Source organism: Anguilla anguilla, chromosome 1, assembly GCF_013347855.1.
Source record: "Anguilla anguilla isolate fAngAng1 chromosome 1, fAngAng1.pri, whole genome shotgun sequence".
Classification (NCBI taxonomy): domain Eukaryota; kingdom Metazoa; phylum Chordata; class Actinopteri; order Anguilliformes; family Anguillidae; genus Anguilla; species Anguilla anguilla.
The window spans coordinates 56,881,623-56,907,364 of NC_049201.1; the positions used below are offsets into that span (position 1 = coordinate 56,881,623).

At 40.8% G+C, this 25,742-nt stretch overlaps 1 protein-coding gene across 4 annotated transcripts in view; it reads left to right on the forward strand.

The window, feature by feature from the left end:
- Positions 1-2,421: 2,421 nt before the first annotated feature.
- lars2 (leucyl-tRNA synthetase 2, mitochondrial) overlaps positions 2,422-25,742 on the forward strand; it is a 47,813-nt gene continuing 24,492 nt past the window's right edge. The window contains exons 1-12 of one of the 4 annotated variants that reach the window (XM_035434475.1): positions 2,422-2,459; positions 4,914-5,158; positions 9,242-9,373; positions 12,954-13,045; positions 13,905-13,965; positions 14,339-14,428; positions 15,656-15,799; positions 18,533-18,640; positions 22,418-22,577; positions 23,340-23,444; positions 24,568-24,683; positions 24,978-25,261. In XM_035434475.1, coding sequence (XP_035290366.1) covers positions 4,925-5,158; positions 9,242-9,373; positions 12,954-13,045; positions 13,905-13,965; positions 14,339-14,428; positions 15,656-15,799; positions 18,533-18,640; positions 22,418-22,577; positions 23,340-23,444; positions 24,568-24,683; positions 24,978-25,261 — 1,526 coding nt within the window. In that variant the 5' untranslated portion in view covers positions 2,422-2,459; positions 4,914-4,924. Of the gene's footprint in view, positions 2,618-3,035; positions 3,135-4,913; positions 5,159-9,241; positions 9,417-12,953; positions 13,046-13,904; positions 13,966-14,338; positions 14,429-15,655; positions 15,800-18,532; positions 18,641-22,417; positions 22,578-23,339; positions 23,445-24,567; positions 24,684-24,977; positions 25,262-25,742 lie in introns of those variants that run through there. The other 3 variants (XM_035434469.1, XM_035434483.1, XM_035434489.1) reach the window with 3 other exon arrangements.

Consider the following 25,742-nt stretch of genomic DNA (forward strand, 5'->3'; position numbering starts at 1 on the left):
ATAATTTCTTTTGCAAGTTAGCAAAATATCTTAAAAAAAATTCAATAATATTGCTTCATCCTAAGGTTTTATGTTTGACTGCAGATACTGTGTTTGTTTCTGTAAGTTAAAATACTCCCTTTTTCATAGTTAATAACAGATATTAATAAAGAATTATCATTAAGGCTGTTCCTGGAAAACACATCACTGCAGCACAAAGGTGAAGATTTGTCAATCACATTAAGTCAGATAACATCAACCTCATATTAGCTACCTTTCTGAATCAAAGAATCCAAGAACAAAATAATAAAAACACATTTGCTCTCGCGGAGAGTATTTTTGTGAACCTCCTTCATTCTACTGAGCAGCACAATAGGATTTCCTGTTAACAGAATGCATAGACTAGCACACGATTACCCACAGCTCTGATTTTTTCCCATAATTTCATCATATCAATGCTTTGAAGCCCTAAGCTGGAAAGCTGAACTGGTAGGATCCTGCCTTCTCTGTCATCTGCAATAAAAGAGGGTGCCTCGATTTATTTATTTATTTATTTTTTGCTATCATGAGATATTATGGCAAATTTCATATGTTGGCCCCTACTACATATCCTCTCTCTCTCTCTCTCTCTCTCTCTCTCTCTCTCTCTCTCTCATTGCTTGTAGCTTAGAGAAAGATACCCCTCTTTTTATCTGTTTGGTTTGGTGCTGGAACTTGCAAATTGGAAGGCCTGAGTATTTTACATAAGATGATATGATACATTTTACCAGGGCTTGGTAAGTGTATTTTTTTATTTTTTAAGAAAAAAAAATTAAATCTTTCTCAGTTGCACCTACACTTTGGCCAAAAACACAACCTAAATATTTACTATAATCATATAATGAACGTAAATGAATGCGACAAATTGCCCAAAACTTCAAAGCATTTCTTCAGTATGATTATTGTTGTTTTTGTTATTGTACTATGCAGACACAAAGGGTCAGATGTTGACTGTCCATTTCAGTTACTTTCTTGGTGTTTTCTGGGTTGCTCACAGCATTAATACAGGTTTATAACAGAGCATGGAGTTTTTTATTATATATTTTCTCTGAAATATGGATAGAAGTGATTCTGGGTACCACTGACTACTCTGGCTTGGTGGCTAAAGGCCATGAATGTTTCATAAGCTCAATGGCTGTGAGTTCTGCGCGTTCACTTTGCCTCTAGTTCCACGAATCTAAATCATTCAGCAGAAAACAATCTGGTGTTAGGGAGATGAAGGGTTGCTACGGTAACAAGCAGAATATTCTACAGTGAATTCTTGTGCCTGCCAGGCACTACATAAAAAGGTAAAGCAAACTGTATTGTTTTAGCTTTGATTTACATTTCTTAATACAAGTAAGATGAGAAGTAGAGCATCATATGAAGTGGGATATTTCATGTCAAGATTTTATTGTTCAGCTGAACAAATACAAGACAATATATCCAATCGACTACATAATAAACTCAGAAAGCCATCAGCTGTTTATTTAGTGCTAGCAGTATTCTGATTCTGTCCAAATGCACTGACAGGTTTAAAATAGTCTTCGATAAAATTATTGTGTTGTTAATATTTCAATGTCCATTTCAATTTAAATAGCAACTGCTGGGTCTTCCCTATGATAGCAGCCAGTGGGATGGGCAGATACACAGCCAGTACATAAACATGATTGCTTTACTGCTGTGGAAATTACCTATAAATTCATTTAATTTCATGCTGCTTGTGCCCTTTTCAGTTTCTGTTTAAGTGTTTCTTTTTTTCTATGTTTGGCATGAATATTGTAATGGCTAACAGTGATATGAAGTTATTTTAATTTATTTGCTTGGAAAACACCCAGATGAAATGTTCTCAAATTGTACTGCTTGAGTCAGTTCATACTCAATAATAGGGACCAACTTCTAGAATCCCAAAACCTTGTATAACCTTCCAGCACAGTAGTACTGTGGTCTCATTAATATGCAAGCACAAACACCAAAGTAATTTCTGCAACTTTATGCATCAACTGCTTACATATAACTACACATGGCTTGTGCATTTTATGGTTTGTTTCCTTGATAGTTCCAAATATTTTAAACTCTAAGATGTTGCCATCCTGGTTAACTGCAACAGCACAAGAAACCTGAATCTACTGAGAGGCTCTGATCTATATAATTCTACTGACATGACCATTAATTTCTCTGAGAATTCCTGTACCACAATTATCACCAACCCCAAGACATCTTTTGTTAAAAATAAGAAACAAAAACAAAAAAACAAACAAACAAAATATACATGAACCAAAAATAATCATGTTTTTTCGAGTCGAACTTCCGTGCAAAGTCATAGTTGGATTTTTTTATATACAACGCTAGAATACAATCAATAACTGCACGTTGTCACTGTTTCCTTAAAGTATTGCGAATAAAGTTTGATTTGAATAAAATGGCGGCGTCAGTCATGAAATGTGATTTTGGTTAGCTCGGTGGGTTAGCTACATCAAATGATTCATTACGGAATATTAGCTAGCTAGATTAATGTAACATTTTAAGGTTTAGTTCTCCGTGTACAATATGGCCAGTTGGAATCAAGTTGTTACAGTAACTTTAAAACGGAACCATTTTGTTACTGCAGTTGAACACAGTAAGTAGTAAAGTCACAGAAATAATCAGAAGTAACTAGTGCTAGACCCTATGGCTAGACCTAGCTAACACACAACTGTAACAAGCAACATTTGTGTAAAATGAGCGAAAGAAACACCGAGAATTTAGGGAACTGGAATCTCGTGTTTTGTAAGGTTGTAAGTTCCCTTACGTTAGCTTATAATCATATCGAATCGTAACCTGACTGGCCAACGTCAGCTGTCAATACTGGTTGACAATACAGTTTCTTGCTAGCAGTTTTTGGACAGGAGAATTTGAAAACGCATTTCTCTAGGCTTCTCTCGGTTAAAAGCATGTCTCGGTTAAGCTTACATTACATCAGATATCAGCTCTAGAGCTGACCTATACTTTACTCGGTTATCAAACAAACGTAGTAACCTTATGTTAAAAGTGAATGTACAAGTTGTCAGAGTAGCGATTGGTCGCTATGGACAGTTAGCTTTAGCTAACGTTAGCTAGCTACTCGGTACTGCCAAGGTCACGATAAATGAAACCAGGTAACTTGGCTAACAATGGTTAGCTAGGTAACAGGCGAGATGTTGAGTTGACTGAAATTTGGACTTGGTTAGCGAGCTGTATCTACGATGCACACTTTCTGATAGCATTTGTGTGTGTGTGTGTGTGTGTGTTTAACCAGAGTTAGGTAGTTAGATTATGAGAAATAGCTAACATCGTTAGATGTAGCACAATACGCACTACACTGTGTCATAACACAAAATGACAGTGTGCTTACTTTCTATGTTACGTTTCTGTATGGCGGTAACGTTGGCATGTAACTTAGCTATATCGTTCGTCTAACCATTACTGGTTTCTGAACTAATATTAAGTTATTTTGTAGATATTATCTAACTATGTTGCCTTGACCAATAGAGGAGTTGATCAATACAAGAATTAAACGTATTTGTTGCTACTTTAGCTTGATATCCATTTACATTCTCAAAGGGCCGAAGTTCTAGCTCTGCTAGCCAATGATCATTATTCGGACATAGCTTACTTAAATAACTACTATATCTGGTCTGGATGGTTTACTGGGCAGGTAGCTAGCTATGTGTCAAACATATTATTTCGGTGGATATGTCATTATAAAGACCCTTTACTAAACATTACCATTTTGAGTCTGGAACCGTAACCATAGCAACAGTCGCATACAGAACCTTGACAGTGCTGACTGGACTAGCGCTCGACAGCAGAAGTCTCCAGCCGTTTCACCATGTAGCTAGGTGGGCGTATAAGAGGTGAAATCTGTTAAGTATCAGTTGCTGCTGACAAGCGTCTCTTGTCACCTCACATTTTGCCCAGCGCTCAGCAAAACATGCATTGCATCCGTTATACAAATTGTACTGAGATTAACTTCGAGCAGTGGTATTTCCCAATCTGGCAATGTAATTCATTGAACGATAACATTAGTTTGGTTGAAATCTTTGTTCCATTTTTTTACTTTACAAAATGTAAATGGAAATGTCACTCCTTTAGATTTTTTAAACCTCAGTGTAAGAGCTTTGTTATCAATTAGGTTTGGTGCCCTGCTAATTTTTACCAGCCATACAGAACAGAGATCGTTCTTAGACTTGCCTTCGTGCCTTCAATTTACAATATCTTCTTATCCAGAATCGTTTATTTAGAGAATCTGCGCAATAATTTAGCCGTCCTCTTTGTTAACTACTTATCCGCAGTGGACGATCAAAACATCCACTTCAGACCTGAAATGGATGTAGCCTCCGTATTGCTGTAATAAGTCACCGGTCCACTCGCGACACAGTCGGAGCGCTCATTAAAGAACTGCACGTGGGTTCCCGAAGGCAGCTTCTTAATTATCGCCTCCTCAATGGTTGTTTCTGCTAGCTATTGTGTAAAACCCTGAGGAAATTAAACTTTGTGCAGGAGGTCAGATACGCTACTTCAATGTATTGATTATTTTTTCAAGTGTCTGTAGCACACCTTAAAGTGTTTCTGAAAATGACGCATTCTTACAATGTTCGCATTAGTGAATGACGCAAGTGCGTGTGAGTGACTTGGAAATTGAGACCGTGGTGTGTGGTTGTGTGTAGACAAATCCTGCAGGTTTCACAGAAAGCCCTCTAGACATCTGAGGAGGCAGGGCCTTGCAATGTAGTTAAACTGAGGGAAAGTTCTGATGGAGTGTGACTCAACCCTGTAAGTTACAAGGGGTCGCCCTCTAAAAACCATCAATGCAATGCAAGACTGCGATATATAGACTTTCTGTGGGGTTTGTTTACAAATTCTTATCAGTGTATCCTTATCCTTGCATTTCACAGGTGATTGAAGCATGCAGGTATTAGGTTGTTGGGTGGCACTGAGCCATCGTGCTCTGTCACGGTCGTGTGGGCGTGAGGGCATGCCCCTTGCCCCAGCCTGCCACCTCGTATCCTGCTGCAGGACCCTGTTCAGTGCGACTGGTGTCTGGGAGAGGGACTATCGAGTAGAGACACGCCGCAAAGTGGAGCAGTGGTGGTACCCTCGTATCAAGGATCAGTGGCGTAGGGATATTCAGAAGGAGGAGGTGAGTCATCCGTGGACCAAGTGGACAAAGATGTAGGCCAGGAGATGTATGTGTATTTTACACACACACACACACACACACACACACACACACATATATATGTGTATATATATAAATATATATATCACCTTACTAAGACACTTTTGTGTCCCATCAGTTTGTCACCTGTCTGTGTGTCTGTGTGTGTGTATATATATATATACAGTATATCTCACACATGTACACACAACACACATTCATACAGTGCATTCAGAAATTTCCCACCTCCCATTAATTATTTTGTTTTGCTGTGTTGCAAATTTAAATAAAAATGTATTTAAATGGGATTTATTTGTACACCTATATACCTTACTCTGTAATGTCAAAATTAAATGAAGTTTTCAGAAAATAAAAAATCAAAACCTAAAAATTACTTCATTGATAAGTATTCAGCCTTTTGTATTCCCAACGTAAATTAGGCCAAGTGTAATCTTACATTACATTACATTACATTACAGGCATTTGGCAGACGCTCTTATCCAGAGCGACGTACAACAAAGTGTATAACCGTAACCAGGAACAAGTATGACGAAAACCTTAGAGAGAAGTACCGGTCCAAGTGCAGGGAACAACCGCATAGTTCAACTTGGACCCTGAAGGTTAAACTGATTAACACTACCACAACGAGAACGGCAACAACGCAGTCTATGGAAAAAATACAAGCAGTAGTTAAGACAATCTTTAGTTTGTCTTGTGAGTTAATCTGACAAAATATGAGAGATCTCACTAAATACATTAACAAGGTCCACCTACAGTATGTTGATTTTGAATCACTTTGTGTTCAGTTGCATGATTGCCGAATATGCTGGAATTTTTGATTGCATTTGTCAACTACAGACAGGTTATTATCATGCTGTGTGTTATTATACTGCATCTTTCACACAGCGTGGAAAAAAATATTTTGTATTGAGGTCTTCTTCCAACTTGTTGGAATATTGGTTGTCTTTTAAACCAATTTATAGCTACAAAATGAGAGCCTGACTCTGAAAACCTGAATCAGATTTGACTCAGTGTTTCCAGATCCCCAGAACGGCTTTGTACCAAATGAAACAAAAAAGAAGTATATTACATTTATTCACATGGTGGGTGGGCTACAGGGTGGGGATTGGAGGAGAACCAAAGTTACAGTCTGAATAGGTGGGTCCTCAGTCTGTGTCAGAAGATGACCAGTAATTCTGCCATCCTGACCACTTTAGGAAGTTTGTTTCACTACTGTGGGACCAGTACAGACTGGCACATTGACTGGGCGAAACATATTTCTACTAGAATATAGAGCATTTCAAATTATATAAGTGTGTCCTTGCCAGCTTGTTTAATTCTAACCGACCAGAGACAAAATCAAGAATAAGATACCCTGTGTGTTTGTTTCTGTGTGGTTGTGTGCATGTTTTTGCATGCATTTTTATGTTACCTGAAACTGGTCACTGAAAACAAATCTGCTGCTTTAGTCAGTCAGTGGCCATATGCTTAATTTATTTTCTTCATGTAAACCCCATGTCAGCAGCAGTTGGTATGCCTTGGGTACTTAATATCTGAGGAAAGTATACTCTGCGTTTTCCCCTCACGTAGGTGTGATAAGATAAGGCCAAAGATAATCTGCAAAACCTGTTGCCTGTGTTTTTCCTATGGAATACATTTCACTGATGGAAAAATAGCTGAAATCTAGTGGCATGTTGCATGCAGTGATGTTGCCTTGTGGGCGTTGCTGTGGGGAGATAAACAGATGCTAGTTTGATATACACCCTGTGGAGCGAGCCTGATTTGGACAGGTTTACAGGTATTTAGACTGTAAATCAGCCTCTTGCATTTTTTTTTACAAATCTGCTCTGTTTAATTAGCAGGCTCTTCAGGTTGTTTGCATGTAAGTTTTCTATTTTTAACAATGCACTTGGGTAAGGGGGTTCAGAGTGGGTATGTGTAGGCTGAAATGCTTGCTGGTTATCAGAGCTCCCAATCAAGGTATTCAAAAAATGGTAAAACAACACAAAAATGAATAAATATGAAAACTCTGAAGTGGAAATGTGAGGTTTTTCTGAGAACTAGGCTTGCTCTAATTAGAATATCCAAAGGGCTTCTATTGAGGTTTATGCAAATTGGTTATTTGTGGGTGCCAGGAACCAATTTGCCATCAATAGACATTGTCTAATGGGTAGTATGCATCAGAACAGTTTTCTTCCTGTGCTGATGCATGAATACAAATGTTCAGTAACCTCATATTAATTTCACACACGTTCTAATTTATATTGCATATCTAATATTGCTATCCACAGCAATGAAATGTCCAGTTATGCGCCTGTAGGCTTGTCTGAGCATTGTCATGGCTTCTGTCCTATCGGGAAAGTGCAGACGAGCATGTGCTTTCTTCTGAAGTGCATTCAGACAGCCTCTGCTTCTGCTCACTGTAGTCTACCTGCTGAGTGGCGCTGTCACTGTTCCAGAAGAGTACAAGACATATGCAGGTGATCCAGGCAGACTGCAGACACGCAGACTCCATAGGGGGGTCACTGGTGCCCCCCGCCCCCCCCGTGTGATGCTGTGCCAAATTATGCTGTGCAAAATTACTTGTCATTGGCTTAGTAATATGGTGCTGTGTCAGTACCACAGGCTATCATTTCTCCCTGTCATCTACATAAAGGAGTTTATTAATTTACTATTATATGCCTGCTGCTCTCTGATTTTTCCATTCAGTCACCTTAAAATGAAAGGTTCAGTGAGCCACAGCTTTCAGCAATATGAAAACTATATTAAACCACCTTTGTAAAAATTCAAAGATGTACTATGTACTATGCAGAAATGTTAAAAATGTAAATCCAGTACTGGCTTTTGAGATAAATGTTCTCCATTGCTTTGATCTCTGTCACTTGGAGGAGTGAATATCTGCACTTAAATCTCTGCAGTTAAAAGAAAATTGTTGAGTTGTCAGACACTCTAAAAGTTCTAAAAGTTGATACGATTGTCATTAATATATGCATGGTGTGAATTACACGTAACTATTACGAGTCTTTGTGTTTTCTCATGCAACATTTTATATGCTGCCATGATTGACAGCTGAATACAGAAGCCCCCCTATCACCTTTCTCCATGACACGGCCTCTACTGACCTTTTCAAGAGAAGTTAAGAATCTTTCAAGTCTTTGGAATCATTTTAAAGGTCCATGAAACTGAAATCTGTGAATTCTGTGCTGATTTGTTGTTTTAATACTTTTTTGCTTTCACAAATGATGCTGAAATATTTTTAAATTATTCCTGCAAAAAAATGGCAGGTTTTTGGTGGGCGGGATTAACTGGGTACAATGTACATCACTAAAATGCTATAACCAAAATGACCACTATGAAATTCTTTCTACTTGTAGTATGTCAAAGTTGCTCTCGCCACTTTTGTGCTGGCAAGTTAAGATGGAAATGCCTAAGCATTGTGCCTTCTCTGGATGCAGAAGAAAAAATATGTTTTTTTCTTTTCCAAAAAATGAAGAGACTCACAAGAAATGGGTTTAATTTCCAGAGGCCCACAGGCACTGCAATATTGCAATAATCGCAACAGTTAATATTTGTCGTGCCCATTTTTACAACGAGGGCTTCATCCACTAGGTATGCAAACAATGTGGTTTTTCTAAAAACTTAGTGCTGCTGCATGATGCAGTGCCTCCCAACTGTTGCTGCTAGTGACACTCCCGGTGGTCTCAGAACAGACATGTGATCTTTTGTTGCTTTCTTTCATGTTGTCGGGTAGTCAGATAGTTACAAGCAGCTCTAACCTAGCGACGAGGAATGGTTGTTTTACATGTATGAATATTAATGAGTGGACAATACAGGCCCACCCTGTCCTAATCTGTTTAGCAGGTCACAATAATCTAAAAGTGTTTAATGTCATTTAATGGTTATAATTAGGTTCAAAACTTGAAAGAATTATTAAGACAATCAGTTGTTACCTATGGAGACTATAACAACAATTTGAATCCAGTTTCCTGGACCTTTAAATCTTGTATTGTTTTGTGCCCATATGTTAATGGCCCTGCTTGTTGTCCTCTGTCTCTGCTGACCCAGAATTCCCAGCGGAAGAAGTTCTATGTGCTGTCCATGTTCCCCTACCCATCAGGCCGCCTGCACATGGGCCATGTACGTGTGTACACCATCAGCGACGCCATCGCCCACTTTCAAAGGATGAGAGGGCACCAGGTATGGGCCCCGCCCTTCGCTCTCTTGAGACTCTGATCAGGAGGTAACTGCAAAGATCCAACGGCATCCCATACACACCATCGTGTACTCTGTCACTCATACTCACTCTTTCACACATGTACAGACACGGGCTGTATACTTGAAATGTTCTACCAGTTCTTATTGGTTAACCATTAAAATGGTAATGTTAATTATTAAGTTTGGCCTGAACGCAGTCATTTAATAACATTTTTAATAACATAGTGCGTAAAATGGATATATGATGCACCCTGTCCTTTCCTAAATGTTAATAATGTTAAAATAGTAAGATATAATTTTTATTCCTTATTTAAATCAGGCAAGGGTGGCACAGTGGTGCAGTGGGTACTCTGAGTACTTTGGTTTCCTCCCACAGTCCAAAGACTTGCCAGTTAGGTTAATTGGAGAGTCTAAATTGCCCCTAGGTATGAGTGTGTGAGTGAATGGTGAGTGTGCTCTGCAATGGACTGACAAACTGTTCAGTGTGTATTCCTGCCTCTCGCTCAATGCATGCTGGGATAGGCTCCAGCACCTCCCACAACCCTGACCAAGAACCAGCGGGTGTAGATAATGGATGGATGGATAAATCAGGCAATTGAGGTGTGTTATCACAGTAACTAGTAATTAGCATTTTCTGCAGCTTTGTTGTTTTCATTTAGCAGTATGAGGAATCTGATACAGCAGGACTTTCTTCCTTGGGCTTGTTGCCCATTTCTTGCCAGTGCTTATTTTTGGTATAGAGCTGGGTATATAAGTTCACCATCAGCATATAACACCATTCCACTGATGAAGGCAATATGCGAAAACGTTTGAGTGTTTTCACCTTCTTTTGAAAATAATATTGGAAGTCATATAAAAATATTGGTTGTGGATCTTTTCTGCATGTAGTTACTGAATATGTCCGTACATCTTTGTTTTAAGCCAAAGGGCTGAAATAAGAAGTGCATTCCATTTATATTTAAAACTATCTCCTGTTTTCTCATAAAAAGTACAGATAGGACTTTTTTCATCGTCTCCGGGCAAGACATTTTTTAAAACTATTCAACCTGATTTCAAGCAATTTGCATCGCTCCATGGGCTTTTTTTGCATGACGCAGTTCTTAAAGGTTTGTTTATCATTATTTTTAGGGTGATGAAATCTCAGATTCCTAGTATACATACACACACACACACACACACGTACATACGCCCAGGACCTGCCTACCACCTCACTAGGTGTCCCAGGCATTCCCTATGGTGCTAGAATCAAATAGAACCACAGCATAGAAAATTCAAGGTTTTTTGAAGGAACATACAATGAGTCAGAGCTCCTGTAAAGGGAAGTGCCGTTTTTCAGAGGCGCCTCTTCCGCTGTTGGTTGGTGAAGGCCACTCACGAACACTGTCCTCCGCATTGCTTTGTGTGTCTCAGCAGAGAAATTGAAAACCTCATTGTCATGTCATGAGATGGTTGACTGCTTGTATATTGATTTGAGTTTAAAAACGGAGGCATGCACTTAAGTTTGTTCTTACTTCAGTTGTGAAGACTGAGGTATTGTTTGTGTATGTCTGTGTGTGTGTTTAACCTAAATAGTTTATCTCAGCAAAGGGATCTGTTGATAGTGTTCACACATGTAATAACCCTGCAACATTTTTAATGGTGATAAGTAGAGCCCTTGTCAAAGACAGAAAGGCGGAACTTTCAGAACTTTTCGTGACATCATGGTGATGCTGGTGGGATTTTAGTGAAGAAACTGTATTCCTGATAATTTTCCCACCGAAGATTTGCAAGTGAGGAGTATGGACGTGAGAAGATTCTCCTCTTAGCAGGTGGCTGGAGGTCAGAAATAAAAAATCTGACATGGCTGGGGTGTAGTGCTTCAGGACCTGATTAGCTGACCACAGCCCAAAATCAAAGGCTAAGCTCTTCTCTCTTAGTGTGAAATGGCTGTATTTAGTTGAATAATATTTGTACCCCCTACTCTTCCATTGTCTCAGATTCCAGACAAAAGAAGATCTAAATGTGCCATCTCCCCTGTCTTATGAGTCAGAAACCAGATTCATAGTTATTTTATATGAAGGGATCCTCCCACTGTCAGTCTGTTGCGCATCAATCATCTGCCACATGAATATCCAAGCTCACTTGACTACCCACAGCCTCTACTCCTGAGAGGGTGGATTGTGGACACTGACAGGGTTAAAGATTGGGGTTCTAGTTGTCTGGGATCTTTGGTTCGTGTTGATGTAATGCAGGGACAAAAATTTTGCTTAAACCTGTCTGTCACTGTACGTTGTTGATACCTCTCTGAAATTAAACCAGAACTGCAGCCGTTTCTTAAAAATCAGTCAGTTACCCTAGATAGAAAATACCACACCTCTGTACAACTTCATAATTATTATATGCACAAATTGGGTCTTTTTAATGTTTACCCATAGTCATGTCTTTGTCGAAGACAACCTCACTGGCACTGACTTAGCCTAATGGCTGCCACTGCTCTGCTTCCAAATGAGGCTCTTCGCAGTTGCCAAGGATACAGATTTTCATAAATGTCGTCAGAAGCTTTTAGACTTGTTGTAGTCAGTGCCCTGTTACTCCAGCTTGAGAAGAAAGAGAGGTGGAGAGGGAGAGAGCAGAAACAGGGATTAAACTGTCTCACTGTCTTGTCTTATGATCTAAATTGCACTTACCAAAGGGTATGGTGGCTGAGGCATAAACAGGATTGTGAGTTAAAATTCCCCAGAGTAGAAGTGTTTTCGCAGAGAGAGAGAGGGAAAGAGAGAGAGTGAGTAGTATCTCACAAGAGAAGTGACATTGCAAGATTAGTTATTTTTTCAGGGGTGGGGATTTTCTGGAGCATGCTGAGATAACTTGATCATCACCTGTGTCTGACAAGATAACCTTGTCAGCTTCCAGGCATGAACAGATAATATGAAAATTTTCATGCGCTTTCATGCGCTCATGTGGTATATTTGTGATATATGTTGCATTCATTATATGCTCTATGGATGTATTGTATAGTAATGTAATCATGGATGTGATGAGTGATGTCGTCTGTCTTTCAGAAGAAAATGCTCATGTTTGATCAAGCTTTGATGGAATGGGTCCTGATGGAGACAGAACCCATGTTGAGTCATTATGTGTTCATTCACTCAGTAGATGGCTTTATCCAGAGCAGTCTAAGCACACCGTTTCCTCCCACAATATCGGTTACCCATTTCTGCAGCTCAGCAAAGTGCGCGTACAAGAAGGCAATAACAGTGCTGATGTGAAAGTATTATAATTGTAGTAATAGATTTAGCATAGGCTAATTGTGTTTGGAGTTAATATTTGCTTCCCTTCATCCGTTAGGAAGTCCCTGTGAGAGCACGGGGTGGTTGTTGTGATTCAGTGGCTATATCTATGCATCAAATACACATCTGAGACTGCACATTGAGATTCCCTGTGCTACAGCTGCATGAGATCCTTTGTGTTAGAGGTGCAGTTTCAGATTCCCTGTGTTTGCGGTGTAGTTTGGCTGTATCGGTGTTTGTGCTGGTGCAGAGTGCCAGGCGTTGGGGTCTCAGTATTTGTGGTGTATCTGCAGGTGCTGAACCCTATGGGTTGGGATGCATTCGGACTCCCCGCAGAGAATGCAGCTATTGAGCGAGAGCTAGACCCAGAGGAGTGGACCAAAAGGTGCTGCCTTCCTCTCTTTTTTTCTTCTCTTACTCCCTCTCAGTCGCTCTGTTTGTCTTTTTCCTCTGCTCAGTACTAACGCTCTCAAGCTTCCTGTTTTCCTTTCTTTCTTGGTTTTCTTCATGTCTGCGACAGTCATTTTCTTTCCCCCCTTCCTTTTCCTCATGCTGTCTTCTACTCAAAGAAAGCAACGGATGAAGTGGCTGATTGGCTCGGTTGTTAAAGTATTACTGTGAGTGTAGGTCTGTGGCATAGACAGGGTGTGAGTGTGCGTCTGGGCTTTCAGGATCCAGCTGTGACTGGGAATTAGTATTGGATATTTATTGATGAGGCTGAGAGAGGGAGATATATTTGGGGTACAATGGCTGAGGTTCCTCATACAGCCTGCTGTTTATCAGTCCCCCCGTGTTGAGCGAACTGTGCCACCATTTTAATGGAGTGAATCTCTTCCTGTCCCTTTACTTTTTTTGTGCAATTGTATTTTAAGATGTAGACAATCACTAGTGCCGTGAAACTGCCATGGGTTAAACCTACAGTGGTTTATCCCTCTCTGTTTCTACTTGTGTCCTTCTGTAATTGTGTTATTTGCTCTCTGCCACCCTCCTTCTCTGAATCCATTTTTTAACCTCTTCAATCTGTCACTGTCCTTTCATTTTCTCTCCCTTATTGTGTACATTATTTAATTTTTATTGTGGGCTATAAAATATATCATTTTTTTAATATGTTAAATATTTTTAAATAACATGTTGAATGTTTGTTTGTTTGTCTTGTTTATGTTATTAAGATTATGTTTAGCTTCTTGTAAAAAAAATAAAAAACAGTTCCATTTGAGGTAATACGTCTTATTTACTCTCCGCAGTAATATCCAGCTTATGAGGGAGCAGTTGGAAAGCTTGGGTCTCTGTTTTAACTGGGACAGGGTAAGTGAGGAGGGCTGCCAAATTTCACCCTTATTCCCCGTTCATGTGTGTGTGCATGTATACATGTTCATGTATGAGTGTCTTGTGTGTGTATGAGTGTATGTGTTCTACTTGAGCATACAAGAAATGTTCCCTCCATCCAGCATTCAAAAGTATGGTCAAGCATGGTCTCATACCATCTGATGGATGTCAGTAAATTGAATTTACATGTCAGATAATTACTCAGAAAACAGTTTTGAAACAGTGTTTGTTGATTGCTCATATTACCCTGCATTTTACAGCCTTAAAGTTCTTCAGTAAATGTGTGTAGAATCTTTGTCATATGGTATGGTATTTTAATAAATTTACACGTCCTGTTTTCTTCTCTGGATAGGAAATCACAACCTGCTTACCGGACTACTATCAGTGGACCCAGTACCTCTTTGTGAAACTGTTTGAGGCAGGCTTGGCCTATCAGAAAGAGGTACAAGGAGCCGATGTCTTTAGCACACTCTATAACCCCCAGTTTAAATAGGCCCTTGCTATGACAGGACCACAAGAGCTTTGTGTAGAACATGACTGTACCACTCCCTTGTTTAATGCAAGCCAGCATAGCATGTATAAAACAACAGAAAACAGACTACATAAAAACCATGTTTAAACTCCTGAATGAGATTACCAAGGTTTTTCATTCCATTAAGACTTATGATTTCAATTTTTATCAAATAAGCACCATTAACCTTTAAAGTATGGCCACAAGGACATTAAACAGTGGTGACCTGACATTTGAATGTTTTTGCCCAATTAGTTTTGTGTTTAATATTGACAAGAGGACTAAGATGCTAAAGAGTAAAAAAAACTCTCTGTGGAAATTTTTTAAGGTAGCTGAAAAAGACCTGCAGTTTGTGGTCATATAATTGATTATTAACTATTCATTTTATTGATTATAAACTGGAACTGTGTCTCATTGCTATGAGACTGCAGTCCATTCAGGGCTGTTCTGTGTCTCATGTAAGGTGCTCTTCCCTTTGCGGCTTGCTCTAAATGACGTACTGTAATCTCTGCTGGGAAAGGTGCACAAAGACCTAAAGGTGCATTAGAAATTGGACCTTTAAGTATTGTGATGATTAGATCAGACATCTCTTTGGCCATGCAAAACAGAACACTTTTGAAGTGGTTGATGTGATGTTAACAGGTAATGCCAAATGTAGCTTCTTGTGTGAAAAATCAGTAAAATCATTTCTATTTACTTTCAGTTATATATTCTTTCTGGCCAGTCATGCTCTGAACTATTTATGTGGAAATTAAGGAGGCAAGACCTGTCTTCAGATAATGGTGTCTGAAATATCCATTTCACTCTTCCCTGCTCTGCTTATCACACTGTGCTGCAGGCTTGGTTTTAGTTCAGTGAGTGCTGGGGAGACTCAGGTGGGATTCATTTAGGGAGAACATCAAGCCACCCTTTCCCCTTTAAGCCCTGTGGTGCAATTCTGTGGGGAATGCACTTGCTTCATGTCCCAATTTGGTGGATGTATTGTGGACAAATTTCACCTTTACATTTACATTTCTACAGGGTATATTTTACTCCAGCTGGGTATTGGCTAATACAGCTCGGATGTGCAATGTTCCACCAGAGAATATAACCGTAATCATCAACATCCCTATGCACCACACTCACTGTGTGTGTGTGTGTGTGCGTGTGTGTATCCAGGCGCAGGTGAACTGGGATCCAGTGGATCAGACTGTTCTGGCCGATGAGCAGGTGGATGAGAGTGGTCGGTCATGGAGGTCCGGGGCGGTGGTGGAGCAGAAGATGCTGAAGCAGTGGTTCATTAGAACCACCAACTATGCCAAGGTTAGCCACTGGAGTGTTCACACTGAAACGGGTTTGAGTGTGGAGTGTTCACACTCAGAGACAACTTTGCGTGTGGAGTATTCACACTGAGAGAGCAGTGCCCTCCAAAAGTATGGGAACAGTTGAGTGAAATTCATTATTTCTGCGATACACTTGAGGTAATTGGATTTGAGATCAAAAGTTTATGTAAAGTATAGACAATCAGCTTTTATTTCAAGTTACGGATGAACTTAAAAGTGAATCAAAGCAATAAAGTCTAATATTTGGTTGTATAGCCCTGAAGTGCAGTAACTGCATCAAGTCTATGATCCACTGACATCAGCAATCGTTTATCTTATTTGGAAATGCCTTTCCAGGCCTTCAGTGCAGCCGCATTCAGTTGATATTTGTTTTGTGGGGGGTCTTCAGTCGCCTCTTCAGCAAGTGAAATGCATGTATGATGCACCGGCTAAAGAGATTGGAAGAATTTATTTGTACATAGCCTGTCTGTACACTTCCAAATTCATCCTACTGCTGCCAGCTTCTGTAACATCGAGTGAACCTGTTCCAGAAGCAGCCATTCATAAAGACGAGTGAACCTGTTCCAGAAGCAGCCATTCATGTCCAAGTCATTGGGGGGGGGGGACTGTTCCTACTTTCCTTCATACTTTTGGCTTTTTATAATTTTGGTAAAGGTTTATTTGGTCCCATCTATCCATAAAACCTTGTGCCAGAACTGTTCTTGCTGTGTATGATATTTTCACCCCTGCCCTCTGGAGATTGCTGGTGATGTCATTGGCCATTGTTTCTTTCTTTTGAAAGACTTTCCATACTTCTATATTGGTACACCCTGTTCTGTGCTATCCTTCTTAATCAATTCTTCAGTCTTTTTACAGATCAGTTGTTTTCTACCATAATTAGTTCTCTGATCTTCATGATGGTGTATGCCTCTGACTCCAAATGCAATCTCCACATGAAAACAAAGGCTAAAACCACTCACTGGTCTTATGTGTGAACAATCCATGCAAAAACACCTGTCAGTCATCCGTTAACTTACTTTTGCGCAGCTGGGTGGGACACATGTAAATACCTTGAAATAAAAGCTGATTGTTGTCATGATCATCCTTTGATCTCAAATCAAAATTCCTTAAGTATATAGCCAAAATGACAAGTTTCCCTCTACTGTTCTCATACCTTTGGAGGGCACTGCAGGCATAAGCACGGATATGCACAAACACATTGTTTCATTGTTGCTTTTATTTTTTTTAATTTTTGCATTTTTAGCTTAGTTTTGTATATTTATTGCTGCAAAGTCATGTGCCTCTCCTACTGCATGGCTTGATGTGAGGCCGCATTCCACCTTCAGCAGACTGAGTAGGGTTGAAGAACTCTAGGCTGCGGCCTGCCAGGCTACGGTGCTACCCCATGGCAGCAAGACAGCAATGACTGGGCAGATGTGCACACACACACATTGCCAGTGCATCATAGTAATGGCTGAGCATGGTTGTTTTACAATATTTGAAAGGTGAAAATCCTGCATAGTATGCCTTTAAGAGTTCATTATTTAATCTGCTTGCACATAATTCAATGCTTCTGTATAGACATACATGCGAATGCAGCCATTTCTATATTTGTATTGCAATAAGTGAGGTAGTGTGCTGCTCAGTTATATCTGCTGTGACTAAAGCACACACATACACCTACACGGCGCATTCATTTTATTGACATTGTGTTTTATGGCTCTGCTTGGTTGCTATGGAGACAGTTCTTCCAGTTCTTCAGATAGGTTTAGCGGTTAAACAGGGTTTTGAGAATATGTTATGTAGTTTGTGTCTTTCCGATACTTCCTGCCAAAGCCCCAGCTGAAACAGGGACTTAGATTTTCCTTCCTTCTGTGGTGTTGTTCTTGTTCTGACAGCTAGCAATGTGTCTCTGGGCAGATGAATCATTGCCTCCCTGTCTCACAGACAAAAGATTGTTTGCTGACTGAAGACGAGGGGAGCTTTCCCCCGAAAGGTTTTGGCTGCAAAAGTTAAAGCATGGCGACGTGTTAATCCACAATGTTCTTGAGCAGATGCGATGCGGAGAACTTGTGAAATGAGACGGATGGTGCCCTCTCACTCCCTCCTTGTGAAGTGACAGACTTCATCTTTGTTGTGAGCACATTAGTCACTGAGTGTTAATGAGCAGAGCGGAAGGATGCGATGGGTCTGGCTTTTCCGTGCTTCTGAGGATCTGTGGTTTGGAGGTGGTAATGGGTACAGCAGCTCTGGTTCTGTTCAGAGCTGGAGAGCCCAGCTGCAGGTTTATCTGGAAAGGGGGGTGGGGGGGGGGGGGGGGTGAGCTAGGCTCCACGCGGGTGAAAAGAGCAGCCATGGCACAATCGCTGCTAATAGAAGAGTGGACTGGCTGTCTGTATCAAAACCTCATTAAAGCATGAGTTCCTGTGAGGATCTTGACTGGCTAAATGTGCAGCTTCACATAGTGAATTCTCTGGTCTGCCTTAAATCTGTACTTATTTTAGTCAGAATACAGACAGGAAAATGGTAAAACAACCCCTAAATGGTCAATATCTGAGTTCAGTTGGACTTGGAAGTATATAGAAGTGAGGCAGAAGTCAGACGCCTTTGTGCTTTACCTCAAAACTCAGTAGATTTGAACAAGATTTGAACAGAAAATGCATTCTGAGGCTTTCTAATTTGAGTGGTTTTCTGGGGTGGGAAAGTGATGTCAGTGTTTCTCTTTGTATGACAGCCTCTCCTGGACTCTCTGGCCGAACTCCCTGAATGGTATGGAGTCAAAGCTATGCAGGCCAACTGGATCGGGGACTGCACCGGCTGCTACTTTGACTTCCTGTTAAAGGTATATCATGCATCATCATCTGTTAACCTCTTATTTGTAATTTGGGCCCCTGGGTGGCTCGCGTTGTTATGGCAAAAAGCAATTCCAAAAACAAAATGTGAGCTCTGCGACAATTGGCTTGGCCGGGCAATGATAGCTGGCTAGTTTCGTCTCATTACTTTATAAACACAGACTGTATTACATGTAAAAATGTCCCTTTTGAGATTCAGTCGTCATTTATTGTCTTGAACAATTTTTTTTTTTTTATTGGAATCTTTTTGTACACAATGAGGGGTATTAGTATCTCCATGAGCTATAATTGCCACGTAGGGCATAGACAATGCTCATTAAAAATTTCTGTGCTGATATGTGTTAGACAAATGTAAAATTTCCCTTGGTGTGGTCATAAATGGTAATGTTTGTACAATGTCGTCCCATCTTCATGCAACAAAAGATACATAGTGTAGAGTACAGAGAAACATGTTAGTGAATGATTACATATCTAGGTATGTGCACCACAGTGTGTCACAATGTTTTTGCATTATTTTTCAATATGATATCAATGTTTCATCTTAAACTATCATATGGGGCAAATTTATATTTTTTATAATGGACAATAAGCATTTTATTTATTTTTGGAGAGGTTTTGGATAGGTTTTTGGACCACTCGATATAACTCCTGTGGTAAGGACAGTAATTCCCAGTTTAAAATGATGCAAAAGTGAGTACCATGAATCAAAACAGTTGATTTGTTGTGAAATATATGATAATGTTATGATTTACTGCACTGCACAATTTTGACATTTTGGATAGATTTGGAGACACTAAACGACACCAGGGTATACTGCTTACTTTTTGCTTCATAGATCTTTATTAGTTCTGCACAGTAGGTTATGATTCAGAAAATATATAGTTCTACCTGTTTTATATGTGACATTTTCAGTATTTCATTTCAAACTTAAGGCAAACAACTTCATTTTTGTGTTTTCAGAAGATAATTGCATTTGTGGCACTTTATTTCTACCTAAATATAAATATATACTAGTCTAACTTAGTATTGTAAATGGTACAAGTGTCTTGCTTCATTTAAGAAATTTTCTACGTCTCTGTGATGATCACATCTGGAGTTATAAAGCCCTAAATAGAACACTACCTAAATGGGCGAGGATTGCTACGAATTGGCATCTGCACTAAGGAGTTAATATAATATTAAATAAAGTCATCATGCTGAATACTTGGTTGAAAATCCTTTGCATTCGATGACTGCCTGAAGTTTTCGACACAGACATTACCAGACACTGCGTATCTTCCCTGGTGATACTCTGCCACTCATTCATTTTCCAAGTCTGCGTCTTTCATGAATTTCATGACCATGATTACATTGCTTTTTCTTGAAAGGGCAATAACATATACAGAGGAAACTATTTTCTTATTAAAATTTAAATCACATTTCTAAAGAGTGAGAATGGATCACATTTCTGAGTAGAAAGAATGGATTATTGTATCTTCCGGGGCCTGGTAAGAGTAATACGTCTGGCGTCTGAGTAGGACATTGTGGATAATTTAGAAAGAGCTGCCAGTGATTGTTACGTAAAATATGTAAGTGTGTTGAATTAGATTTGAAGATGAGATGATTCGCATCAAATTTAAAACATTGGTCCTAGCATACCAGGCAGTCAAGGGACCGGCCCCAGCATACCTCCACAAGATATTCAAACCCTATATGCCAGCCAGATCCCTCCGTTCTGCTACCTCAGGACGCCTGGCACCTCCCCCTCTTCGCACCTGCACTTCCAGAACACGTCTCCTGTCTGTTCTGGCCCCACGATGGTGGAATGACCTCCCCGTGGAGGTCAGAACAGCTGAGACACTGACCCATTTCAAACGACGACTGAAGACTCACCTCTTCAGGCTGCACCTCTCCCCATCCCTCCCTACCCCCCTGTAAATGACTGTAAGCTTAGGGTTGTAACTAGGCAGCTGTTTCGTAGGTGACTTAGGTGCATTAACTGTCTTAACTACTGCTTGTATTTTTTCCATAGACTTGTTGCTGTTCTCGTTGTGTTAGTGTTAATCAGTTTAACCTTCAGGGTCCAAGTTGAACTATGCGGTTGTTCCCTGCACTTGGACCGGTACTTCTCTCTAGGGTTTTCGTCATACTTGTTCCTGGTTATGATTATACACTTTGTTGTACGTCGCTCTGGATAAGAGCGTCTGCCAAATGCCTGTAATGTAATGCCGAGAGTAGTCAAACATCAGTCTGGATTACGTGTTCTATGGACGCATAGTAAGAGTTATGCACAGTAATGACATTAATGGGTTATAGCATTACTATGATTAGTTTTTTAGTTACTTGGTTATGCAATTGGTTACGTGGGACACTAACACTGTCTTTGTCTCCCACTCTCCATATAATTCTAACTACCGACTCAAACTCTACATCCCAGGTTTTTTATTTGTGATACGGTTATTGATTCAACTAAGGTTACCTTTTAATTTATCTTTATACAACTTCCCAGCCGTTATTTTACTTCTCCCATTTTGGAATTTCCAATTGTATTTGTAGTGTTGTCCCAATTTGTCAATTTGGGATAGTGCACAGTAGCGTGTGCATTTTTCAAACTGTGCAGCCAGTTGTTTTCATTCTGTAGTCCCCCAGCCGAGGTGCAGAGTCATTACTGCGGAGCACAGCTGGCTCAGGAAGACTGTGCCATTAATGAGGGGAGGAGGCGAAGAAAATCGCACCAACCAAAACCCTGCCACTGTCAGTGCTCTTACGGCCAATCATGCATTGAACCACGGGATCCTGGGCCATAGTTAGGACCACATCACTGCCCCAATGGCAAATGCTATAGCCGTACTAGCCACCTGGGAAGTGCATGCCAAGTAGTTTTTGATATGAAGTTGATTCTTTGCAGGTTCTACAGCAGGAATTCTTTTACTTGCACTGTAAGATGATCACGTTGGTTTGGAACAGCACTACCTTTCACCATGTTACATTGCTACCTGAGCTTCCAGAGCATTCAGCAGTTTACAGCAAATTCACCTGACCCACTAAAGTCCTTTCCCTGAACGTTCAATGTGTAGCTATGAGACTCCGTATACAACCAGGCTGTAGGTATACAAACTCTATTGTGCAAGGTTGCCTTTTGTTGTTGATGAATGTACTGTCCATTAGTACTGATTAAGTTTTTCCTACAAGAGGTTTCCAAAAATGCTAATGCATACTTCATGCATTTTACCTGTCACTTTCGTGTGTTCTGATTTTGAGTCCATTGTTTATGAAATACTTGCTTTTGTACCTTGAAATTTTATTATTTAGAATCTAACAAGCAAGATTTTCTTCACACTGTTCAATGAGTTAAGTGATAACTAATTAAATAATTAAAGCAAATAATTAGCAGAGATGTGAAGGAAGAATACGGTAAATCTATTTTTTTTTCCAATTATAAGTGCATTATCTGATGGTGACTCACAAATGATATTGTGCTATAATGCAATAATGTCATTTTCTATGAAATACTGATTTCTAAAATGACACAATGAGAGCTTTCGAATTAATTACTGGTTTTGTTTTTAGGAAAGTGGTCCTGAAATTTGTCTCATTAGTTATAAAAATGTAATGCAAAATAAAATGTAGAGCTCTTAGAGGTTTAGGCACGTTTGGAATTAAAATTGAAGGGACAGTGAATACATTCTTTGTTGTGATTGGACTGGGATTTGTGGAGTGGCAGCAGCTATGCTGGTGGGTGTGGTGTTGCGTCTGTATCCAGACTGGTGTGGTTTGTCGGTCTCCAGGTGAACGGCCAGGAGACGGGAGAGACTTTGGCGGCCTACACAGCGGCCCCTGAGGCCGTGTACGGAGCTGCCTACCTCGCCATCCTCCCCTCCCACCGTCTTCTGCGCGGCTCCAGCCCCATCCGACCCCTTCTGGAGAAAGCTGTCCAGCCTGGGACAGGTAACAGGGTCCCGCTAATTCCAGCCTAGGAAAGTTATGGGCGTGTCCAGTGTCTATCCCACTAAAACTAGTCTTAGATGCGTCAGAGCACATCCTACCAAATGTTAGACCCTATAAAACTAGTCTTGGACAGACTAGAGAATGTCTGTATTATTAAAAGGTCTCCATGAGCTGGGAGCTTTGCATTTACTTTCTAATTTCAGACTTTACATAACATGTAAACGTACATGAAATGAGCCATTTCCCTGGCATTTTTCTCCTGGAGGCAGTTGGGTTTTGTAAGTTTCAGTCCTTGTGATTTCATGTTTAGATATAATCCGAGAGATTTGTTTGTTATTGGTCAGACAGCACACTCTGGAGAAGGTTCTAGAAATATTTTGATGGGACTTGTTCAGAACCATGTGTGTAATATGAATGGAAAGGTGTATGGTGGCCTGTATTTGTATTTTACCGGGCCCTGTGCTGTTGCTGATGTGTGGTGGAGAAGGGGAGTGTGTGTGAGTGACAGGTAGTGAGACGGCTGCAGGAGATCTTACAGCCTTCAGTGGAAGCTGTGTGGGCGTCATTGGGGGTTGGGGGGGTGTCATTCTGCTGCTCGCACAGCCTGAATGTTTTAATTGGGAAAACCAATGGGGGTGGGATGAGGGGGAGTTCTCTCTGACAAGTGATTGTTGTTAATGAAGACCCAGGGGAGTGCATGCCTAATTAATGCTTCCGTCCAGTCCCCTTCCCTGCCTCAGTGACCTTTGACATCACCCACAGACTGCCTGACCACTGTCACTGCTCTCAACATCTTCACCGGCCAGGAAGTCCCTGTGGTTGTCTCTGCCTGTACCGAGTTCCAGGGTCATCTGGACACTGTAATCGGTACGTGTATGTGTGTGTGTGTGTGTGTGTGTGGGAGAGAGTGTGTGTGTGCATGTGTGTATGTGTGTGTGTGTTTTCAGTTCCCCAGCTGAATCGGGTAATGAGGCATCTCCACTGATTGGAGCTCCCTAGGCTTTGAGTTTCCTCCAGTGACCCTGAAGCAAACATGTCTCAGCTGCCCTACGTGTACTATGGAGTGCTCTCATCTCATTAATACAGCCTGACTCCTGCTGCTACTAAGCAGAGTTACTCTAACACAGCCTATCTCCTGTTACTTACTACACATGTGGTACTCGCATTAGTCCATCTTGTCTTCTTTTGCTACTTACTACATAAGGTACTGATAGTAATACAGCCTGTCTCCTTCTGCTACTTACTACACAAGGTACTCATAGTAATACAGCCTGTCTCCTTCTGCTACTTACTACATGAGGTACTCATAGTAATACAGCCTGTCTCCTTCTGCTGTTTACTGCATGAGGTACTCGTAGTAATACAGCCTGTTTCCTTCTGCTACTTACTACACATGTGGTACTGGCATTAGTCCGTCTTGTCTTCTTTTGGGCTACTGGGTCTACACCAAGAGAGAGTACTTGAGATGCCCTGCTGAGTGGCTCGTTAATACATGCAGACATATTTTACATAATTTATACATGTACATTGCCTTTGAATGAGCCTGATATTTGAAGAATCTGTCATATTTGGTTTTGTGATAAATGAGTATATGTTGTGTGTCTGTACTCAAACAAATGTATCTGTGTGTATGTGTGTTCGTCTGTGGGTTTTATATGTTAAGCTGGGTTCTCACTGGTCTCCATATTGGTCCTTATTGTACCTGACAGTATGTCTTAGTATTATACTTTGTACTGTGCCCATTATCTCCCTCTCCATTCCCCCCTCCCTTCTCCCATCTCCCTATGTCTCCCTGCCCTTCTTCTTTTATCCCTTTTTTCTTCCACTGCCTCCCTCTCTCCATTTCCTGCTGTTTCTCCCTCCTCTCACTAACCTTTTCTCTCTCTTCCCTTTTCTCCCTCCCTCCCTTTCATCTTTCCTTTTCCACTCTCCCTCCCTCCTTCCTGCTCTTGCTTCATCCCTCCCTCTTTCTCTCCCCTCTTTCTGGCAGGTATCCCTGACAACAGTGCGGAGGAAGCGTCAGTGGCGATGGCCTTGGGTCTGAGCTGGGACACAGTCCTGGAGAGCCGACCAGATGGGACACAGACACTGCTGAACTCTGGGGAGGTGTGGAGCTCCTCTCTCTCCTCCATCGCACGCCCACGGATACGCTAGTATCCGTTCTGAATTTACACATCACTGAACTTCTGATGATAATAATGTTTATTTTCTTTTAATATCAGTTACAGGATTCATTGGTAGAAATATGCTGTCTTTAACATATTATGCTTGGCAGAAAATCCACATTTACTGAGATATATTTTGGTTTCAGTACTGGAAGAAAATAAAGTTCACAAGCACTGTATTAGAATTGCATCTTATGAACCCTTTCCTCCCCACTCTTCCCTTGTATCTCCCCAGTTCTCCGGCCTAAGCAGACAGGAAGCCTTTGACTGCATTACCCAGAAGGCCAGAGAGAGGAAAGTAGGTGGTCATTTGACCAGTTCAAAGCTACGTGACTGGCTCATTTCTAGGCAGCGCTACTGGGGCACACCCATCCCCATCGTGCACTGTGCCTCCTGTGGCCCAGTGGCCGTGCCAGAACAGGACCTCCCCGTCATTCTGCCAAAGCTGCCGTCCCTCACAGGGAAGGGAAAGTCTCCTCTGGAGGCTGCGACCGACTGGATCCACTGCTCCTGTCCCAGGTCAGAAACGCTGCCCTGAGCAGCTGTTTTGGTTTTCAGTACAGCTAAGCTAAGGGTTTAATTTTACCACTCACCTTGACACCGAGTGTGGCCACTAGACAGCCTTTGTTTGGCTGGGCGCAAGGCACAGATAGGGCTTCTTCCTCCTCTTCTTGCCATTTTTTAAGGTTCCATTTCAAAAGCATTGAATGATATGTGTAGGAGAGTGATATGAGTAATCATAATGCACCTTCGTAAGGGTAAAAGTGTTTGTAGAAAGCCAAATTTGTAAATTGTACACTTGAGTTGTATTGGAGCCACATAAGCCAGCACAGGCACCCTCAGGAATGGCAATAACCAGTCTAGTGGGTTAGATCAGGGTCTGGATTGTTAATCTTTCTCTAAAGCTCCAGACCAAGGTTGACTACACCTTGTGGACTATCTAATGTTGGGCTTTTTATGGGCCTGTGCAGTGCAATCAAACCCTTCTGATTAATCTCTC